Source organism: Oncorhynchus mykiss, chromosome 29 (assembly GCF_057628025.1).
Source record: "Oncorhynchus mykiss isolate SJ-2025 chromosome 29, ASM5762802v1, whole genome shotgun sequence".
Classification (NCBI taxonomy): domain Eukaryota; kingdom Metazoa; phylum Chordata; class Actinopteri; order Salmoniformes; family Salmonidae; genus Oncorhynchus; species Oncorhynchus mykiss.
In genome coordinates this window covers 7,537,787-7,547,182 of record NC_143050.1, presented here as the reverse complement: position 1 = coordinate 7,547,182, position 9,396 = coordinate 7,537,787, and the positions used below count along the sequence as shown (strand labels likewise).

General features: G+C 39.5%; 1 protein-coding gene across 1 annotated transcript; it reads left to right on the top strand.

Annotated features, from left to right (window-relative positions):
• The first annotated feature begins 5,265 nt into the window (after positions 1–5,265).
• Positions 5,266–8,685, top strand: rfxap (regulatory factor X-associated protein). The gene is made up of 3 exons (XM_021591646.3): positions 5,266–6,111; positions 6,408–6,518; positions 6,673–8,685. The coding sequence occupies exons 1-3, from the start codon at positions 5,674–5,676 to the stop codon at positions 6,775–6,777; spliced, it is 654 nt and encodes a 217-aa protein (XP_021447321.1). The 5' UTR covers positions 5,266–5,673; the 3' UTR covers positions 6,778–8,685.
• The last annotated feature ends 711 nt before the right edge of the window (positions 8,686–9,396 follow it).

Below are 9,396 nucleotides of genomic sequence, written 5' to 3'. Positions count from 1 at the left end.
CGTTTTTTTTTTATCAAAAGCAAACAGATTCCTACTTATTACTCCACATTCTAAAGTTAGTGAGTATGGCTGGGGGGTGATTGGGAGTTGGAGAATTTAGCATTTTTCAAATAAAGATTCAACCAAAGACCAGGTAGGTTTTCCAATGCCTCGCAACGAAGAGCACCGATTGGCAAAAAAAGCAGATATTGAATATCCCTTTTGAGCATGGTGAAATAATTAATTACACTTTTGATGATGTATCAATACACCCAGTCACTACAAAGATACAGGTGTCCTTTCTAACTCAGTTGCCGGAGAGGAAGTAAACCACTCGGGGATATCACCATGAGGCCAATGATGACTTTAAGGGTGTTTTCACATATAGTCCTCTTTAAAAGAACCGATCTCAGTCCTCTTTAAAGTTAACTCTGGGGTAAAAAAAAAAGCAACATAAGTTCCCTGTCTATTCACACTTCCCTTGCCCTCTTACCACTTCACTTCAACATGTTTGTGATCTGAGTCCTCTTTGCATTTGCAGTGCTATATTTAGAAAATAACCAAGATATTTTTCCAACATTAACTCAATAGAGCCCCACAGTGGAGGGAAAAAGGCCACGTTAGCTACCGTGGGCGCACCGTGATACTACAAGCAGCTCATACACCCGTGCAGTACACATTTGAACAGGTGTCGACTCGTCGTACAGCCCAATCAGCCACGCAAAAAAGGTCTTGAGTGGCAACAAATCTGCCCAATTAGCTGAATCGCTTTCACTACAACCACTGGTCATCATATAGAGTACCACAGTAGGGGCCATAATACTGTAATGAAACCGGCAGGGAGCAGGTCACGAACCCTCGACCTTCTATAGCCCAAGGTCCGGCGCGCTATCGACTGTGCTGCAAAAGCATGCTCGCGCGGCAGGGATGATTTCCGCGCTTATAAACCCAGGGCCGTTATAATACCCAGAAAACCTAGTGGTCAAATAGAAACACAGACCTTATTTTAAGTTTCTAAAATCGCCCATGGGAAAAAATGTATGGCGGAAAAACGATTTTCCAATCGTTTCCCCATGTTTCCCCATGGGCGATTTTAGAAACTTAAAATAAGGTCTGTGTTTCATTTAGGCTTACCCTGGCATGACGTTCTGATAAAAGTCACCTTGTCCTAGAGGGATTTACATGGTTATCAAAATGTCACACCAGGGTACATTTACATGAAACACTGCCCTTATTTTAAGTGTTTCTAAAATCCCTCCATGGGAAACATGAATGGTGGAAAAATAATTGGAACCATTTCCTTGTTTGACTGCAAGGTTTCATGGGTATTATGACTCATTCTGTGCTACTCTATACACTCTGGCCTGTAAACACAGTGCAGGACAAGCCATACCATCAGAGCCTGAGATCGGACAGACAGGGATGTCATTACATACATTTTGGAAGATAATAGTTAGCATTTAGTTCCAAAATAAGACATACTTATATTAATCCAAATATAACATTTACATGTAAAAATGACTGGTAACAGAATAAATGGCAAAAGAATAATAACAAATTAAATAATGCTTTAATTAAACATTTTATACTCAAATTTCTACCGCCAACCTGCACATCATCTTTTTTTTAGTTTGTGGCACTAATGTGAGGGTAGGGGGAAGAGTACCACAGCAGCAGGAATCATGTATAACAACAGTGAAGATATCAATCAACACTATGAAATAACACATGCAATCATGTAGAACAACAGTGACGACATCAACACTATGAAATAACACATGGAATCATGTAGAACAACAGTGAAGACATCAACACTATGAAATAACACATGGAATCATGTAGAACAACAGTGACGACATCAACACTATGAAATAACACATGGAATCATGTAGAATAACAGTGAAGACATCAACACTATGAAATAACACATGGAATCATGTAGAACAACAGTGACGACATCAACACTATGAAATAACACATGGAATCATGTAGAACAACAGTGAAGACATCAACACTATGAAATAACACATGGAATCATGTAGAACAACAGTGACGACATCAACACTATGAAATAACACATGGAATCATGTAGAATAACAGTGAAGACATCAACACTATGAAATAACACATGGAATCATGTAGAATAACAGTGAAGACATCAACACTATGAAATAACACATGGAATCATGTAGAATAACAGTGAAGACATCAACACTATGAAATAACACATGTAATCATGTAGAACAACAGTGACGACATCAACACTATGAAATAACACATGTAATCATGTAGAACAACAGTGACGACATCAACACTATGAAATAACACATGGAATCATGTAGAACAACAGTGACGACATCAACACTATGAAATAACACATGGAATCATGTAGAATAACAGTGAAGACATCAACACTATGAAATAACACATGGAATCATGTAGAACAACAGTGAAGACATCAACACTATGAAATAACACATGGAATCATGTAGAACAACAGTGACGACATCAACACTATGAAATAACACATGGAATCATGTAGAACAACAGTGACGACATCAACACTATGAAATAACACATGGAATCATGTAGAACAACAGTGAAGACATCAACACTATGAAATAACACATGGAATCATGTAGAACAACAGTGAAGACATCAACACTATGAAATAACACATGGAATCATGTAGAACAACAGTGACGACATCAACACTATGAAATAACACATGGAATCATGTAGAATAACAGTGAAGACATCAACACTATGAAATAACACATGGAATCATGTAGAATAACAGTGAAGACATCAACACTATGAAATAACACATGGAATCATGTAGAACAACAGTGACGACATCAACACTATGAAATAACACATGGAATCATGTAGAACAACAGTGACGACATCAACACTATGAAATAACACATGGAATCATGTAGAACAACAGTGACGACATCAACACTATGAAATAACACATGTAATCATGTAGAATAACAGTGAAGACATCAACACTATGAAATAACACATGGAATCATGTAGAACAACAGTGACGACATCAACACTATGAAATAACACATGGAATCATGTAGAACAACAGTGAAGACATCAACACTATGAAATAACACATGGAATCATGTAGAACAACAGTGACGACATCAACACTATGAAATAACACATGGAATCATGTAGAACAACAGTGACGACATCAACACTATGAAATAACACATGGAATCATGTAGAACAACAGTGAAGACATCAACACTATGAAATAACACATGGAATCATGTAGAACAACAGTGACGACATCAACACTATGAAATAACACATGGAATCATGTAGAACAACAGTGACGACATCAACACTATGAAATAACACATGGAATCATGTAGAACAACAGTGAAGACATCAACACTATGAAATAACACATGGAATCATGTAGAATAACAGTGAAGACATCAACACTATGAAATAACACATGTAATCATGTAGAACAACAGTGAAGACATCAACACTATGAAATAACACATGGAATCATGTAGAACAACAGTGACGACATCAACACTATGAAATAACACATGGAATCATGTAGAACAACAGTGAAGACATCAACACTATGAAATAACACATGGAATCATGTAGAACAACAGTGAAGACATCAACACTATGAAATAACACATGGAATCATGTAGAACAACAGTGAAGACATCAACACTATGAAATAACACATGTAATCATGTAGAACAACAGTGAAGACATCAACACTATGAAATAACACATGGAATCATGTATAACAACAGTGAAGTGTTAAAATAGCCACCCTTTGCCTTGATGACAGAGTTTGGATACGTTGACAAGTCCTGGATACTGTCCTGCTTCAATTACTCTCATAATCAAGTTTTTTTATAATAAGGAGAGCACTTTAATATCTGTCCCTTCCTCCTCCCGCTCACACAGAGTAGCAGTGTTTCTGGACTGGTTGGCTGGAACACTGTCCTACTACAGAGTCATCTCTGACACGCTGACCCACCTGTACACATTCCACACAACATTCACTGAGCCCCTCTACCTAGAGTTTTATCCTGACACCTCAGTGACTATTATCGCCACTAACGCCACAGTGTTCTTTTGTCAGGTTAAACAGGTTATTTTTTTACATTTTATTTTAACCTTTATTTAACTAGGCAAGTGGGTTAAGAATAAATTCTTATTTACAATGACGGCCTAGGAACAGTGGGTTAACTGCCTTGTTCAGGGGGCAGAACGACAGATTTTTACCTTGTCAGCTCAGGGATTCTATTCAGCAACCTTCCAGTTACTGGTCCAATGCTCTAACCACTGGGCTAACTGCCACCCCAATTTCCACAGTGTCACGTAGGGCTGCACGATTTTGACAACAAATCTAGGCCTTATTTTTTGTAAGAGGAAACATTGAACATTGATTATAGGGTCCCACTCCCCTGGGAAACAACTGACCAACACTTTGGTCCCTACCCCCGTTACAACAACACCTCTATAGAGATCCTATTACTATTCCAATTGCTTATTCTATGAATTCAAACAACGCTGTATTCAAAGTGCCCACGATTACATTCCAACTAGGCTATAGAGTTTGATTGGTTATTATATTTCCATGATTCCAACAGTTCGCCAGTGTTTTGATCTAAATCTCAAGTGAAATCGCAGTTGAAATACTTGGTTAAAAAATAAAGCGTTGATTTGATGTCAAAATCGTGCAGCCCTACGTGGCAGTGAGAATATGATCTCAAATGAGATAAACTTTCGATTGAAGTTTGATTGAACAGTATAAAACAATCAGAATAGAGAAAGCCCCATTGAAAACACGTCATTTAGGTACAGCCTTACAGTATATTAGGTAGGTACAGCCCTGCTTAGCCACCTCACCCACAACAGAGACACATATTGATACACCCCCATAACCCCCTCTGACTGCAGCTGGAGAGGTTTGTACAGATAAGATGATGACGTTTTGAAATATCCCTGTTCTGATGTATATGGAAATTGATTTGTAAAATTACTGAATGAAAATGTATGTCTCTTGACTTGACAAACTGTATTTTGTATTCATATGTTTTGCATTGAAAAAAACATGATAAAAAATATATATATGCTGTTTATATCATCAACATCAATATAACACGATAACTTTCACATTTCATTTTGTCTGAGCATTTCCAGGTGTGCCACAAATCTATTTCATGCAGGTGTGTGTGTGTGTGTGTGTGAGAGATAATTCCATATATGACCAGCAGAGGGCAGCCTGCAGAAGAACTCCTCCCTGTCCTGCTCTCTCTCGGCGGACTGTCCTCGTTTGTTTTTGTTGTGTGAGAGGAGGGGAAGCATCAAGCCTACAGATTAAACGTTTGTGGGGTATTTATAAATAATTTCCTCAGTTAATTATATGATGTTGCTTTAGACCGTATTATTTAATAACCGTAGTATTTAATTAGCGTGATCCATCGTTTCGTGCAGAGACTTCACTCAGATCTATGAGAGGGAAGTGAATGAAATGTCAAGCTAGTCGACCAGTTAGCTTCCAATTACATGCGAGTTAACTCACAACACCTTGCCAGCTACAGCCTAACGTTACATCAATAGATTACGGGACAGGCCACTTCTCTGGGCAACTGTTTTACGGTATCCCATTTTCTACAAAATTATTTGATCTAAATCATGAGTGAAGAGGAGAGTTCCACCTCAACGGGTAACAACAAGGACTCGAGCATTTCGCTCCTACTAACCAAGGACGGACAGACGTACTACGTTGACAAAAGCGGTGTTGTCGACTGCAGAAATGTAGTCACGCCGCAAGAATCGGACAATAACATGTTCTCGTACGACATGGACGATGCCGACGAGGAGAGCGATGTTCTAGACACCTCGGACCCCCGTGACAGCGCCGCGAGTCCCGAAGAGCTCAACGAGGAAGACGGATTCGGGGAGAACGAGAACGTGTCGAAAACGTGCACGTACGACGGTTGTACGGAGACCACGACCCAGGTAGCCAAGCAGCGGAAACCCTGGATGTGTAAGAAGCACCGTAACAAGATGTACAAAGACAAGTACAAGAAGAAGAAAAGTGACCAGGCTATGTCCAGCGGGAAACAAGATGTAAGAGTTTACCTAGCCGACAGACAAACACGCAAACACACACCGGGTGTAATTCTTTCATCTGTTTTTCTATCATAGTCCAGGAAATCCACAATATGTGCATGGGTTTGGTTCCAGCCCAGTGCTGAATACATCTGATCCAACTCATCATCAGTTGAGTCAGGTTTGTTACGATAGGGCTGGGACAAAACCCTGGTGTGGTTTCTCAGGACTAGGACTGAAGAATACTGCTCTAGTCTAAAGGGATATGTGTGATGGTTATATGTTGAACTGTACTGTGTGTGTGTGTTGATCAGGAGAGCTTGGAGGAGAGGCCTGTGTCTGTAAACAAGCAGCGTCTTGGCACCGTGGGGGACCGTCCGGCCAGACCCTCCCTCATCGAACAGGTGCTCAACCAGAAGAGACTGGTGGGTCACACAGACAGACACGTATAGACACGGCAGTTAACACATCTTAGGTTGTTGAAATGTGCAGCATATTTTCAGTCCCTGTAATGGCACCTACCAGTACCGTGAATTCAAACAATGCATTTCGTCACACGTGTGTGTGTTTTGTTCCCAGTCTCTGCTGAGGAGTCCTGAGGTCATCAGGTTTCTACAGCAGCAGCAGCGTCTCCTGACCACCCAAAGTCACAGCCAATCGCAGCCTGACTTCCAGGGCTGCTAACAGGACAACAGGGGAGGGGCCAGCCACTCTGTGTGTCCACCTCCAGACACGGGTTCTAGAATGTAGAATGTTCTGGAATTATGCTAAGTCATTCTGGAACTATTCCATCTATCACGGTGGCAGGAGGACACAGTTGTTAGTACCTATCTAACTCATAAGGGTTAACTAACCCCTAACCTTAACACAACCCTGACATTACCCTTACTATCTTATGACCCGTTCACTTGATATATACACAAACTGTCCAAGTGCACCGCTCGGACTGGTGCAGGACTAGGCCAAAAACCTCGGAGCAGCCGTTCTCACGTGGTTTTCCCTCCCTGCTTTCTTACGCGATGAATCATGTGGGCCTATACCCCCAAAAAAACATACAGAAACTGAAATCCTAATGTACTGTACTGCCCATCCGGTGAGGTGATACAGCATGGCCATCTAGTGACACGCAGCGAAAAGATATGCAGGCTCGTTTACCGGAGTAGTAAAGACCGAATGGATTCTTATCAACATCAACTGTGCTTCCAATCAATCCATTCATCAATCAATCCATTCATCCATCAATCAATCCATTCATCCATCAATCAATCCATTCATCAATCAATCCATTCATCAATCAATCCATTCATCAATCAATCCATTCATCAATCAATCCATTCATCAATCAATCTGTTAAATAGAATTCATGTAGTTGGTAAACAAACCACATGCTTTAAATTTCGCTGTCAGCTAGAAGAAGAAGAAGGAACTCACTTGCTTTAATGTTTTTTTATTTTGTTTTGTCTGCTGTGTTAAACTGACGTTTTGGCCCAATTTTTAGATTCGATTTAGAAAACAAGACTGTCGTAAACAGGTAGTAGATGTCATAAAGAATATCATTTTATACCAAAACGTCTGTTTTAATAATTAGGTAGCATTGTGTGGTTGTTGTTGTTAGATGACAAGATGTATCAAGTCTGAATTCACTGTATAGGATTGCTATCCATTTTTCTGTGATTACATGTGACAATGACAATCATGCTTCGGTGTGTGTGTGTGTGTGGGGGGGGCATAGCGTGATGTTTGAAGGGGAGGGGAGGGGGCAGGGTGCTAAAGAGCTACTATGTGACTGTCTGCTCGGTTTTTAAATCAAGGTTGGGGTCAATTCAGGAAGTAAACCTAGTTCCTAAGAGAATTGGAATTTTCAATTTACTTCCTGAATTGAAATGGGATTAACCACAACCTTGGTATAATCTTGGTATAATCTATTTGTTGTGATGTGTAATCTGTAGTTTGGGGTAGAACCTGCAACCCTAACCGCAGATCTAGGATCAGATTACCCTATGAACCGATCCTTAACCATTAAGGCCTATTTATACCAGGTTTGGGGTCAATTCCATTTCAACTCCATTCACAAAGTAAAATGAAATGCCAATTTTCTTCAATGAGTAAAGTTTGGAATTAGGTTTACTTTCTGAATTGATTTGGAATTGACCCCAAACCTGATTAATACCAAAGGCAATTAGCGAAGCAAAAATGGTTATCCTTCATAGATGAGTAGAGACAAATTGCAGGTCTAGACACATTTGCGTATTTTTGTTGCGCAAGTACGAAGAGCGGCCATTTTGCGTAGCTAATTGCTTTCTTGCTTTGCATTCTTGCGTAGAGTATAAGTTAGGATGGAATGACATCTGACCTTGGATCAGCGGTTAGTACGGTTGAAGTTTCCCTTATAGTCATCTACTGGTAACATCTGACCTTGGATCAGTGGTTAGTACGGTTGAAGTTTCCCTTATAGTCATCTACTGGTAACATCTGACTTTGGATCAGTGGTTATAGGGTCAACTTCAATCTGGCATCTTACCTACCACATGATGGTACTCCTCTCATCAGGCTGTGCCTATGTAATGTCTATTAAACACTGTGTTTTGACTATGTGTCGAGTTTGTCTGGTTAACTGTGCTTTTTTAAGAAGCACTAGTGCAACATCTAGTATAGCTTTCTCTGAATAAATACATGTAGGCAGGGATTCAATCCAGTTGCACAATTAGGCTACGATTGCACCTCTTTAAAAGCAATATTCCACTGTTGGTGGATATGTCAGATCGGAAGTTACCATGAATTAAATGTCAAGTGAGCTACGTCGCGCAATCAGATGGAATCCCGGATTTATTCACCGAGAATGCTATTACAGATGTCATATGTTTATGAGCACAGTTCCTTCATGTATCGTAAATATACCACACACAAAACGACTTCATGTATCGTAAATATACTACACAACTACTTCATGTATCGTAAATATACTACACAAAACTACTTCATGTATTGTGAATATACTACACATAAAACTACGTCATGTATCGTAAATATACTACACATAAAACTACTTCATGTATCGTAAATATACTACACATAAAACTACTTCATGTATCGTAAATATACTACACATAAAACTACGTCATGTATCGTAAATATACTACACATAAAACTACTTCATGTATCGTAAATATACTACACATAAAACTACGTCATGTATCGTGAATATACTACACATAAAACTACGTCATGTATCGTGAATATACTACACATAAAACTACTTCATGTATTGTAAATATACTACACATAAAACTACGTCATGTATCG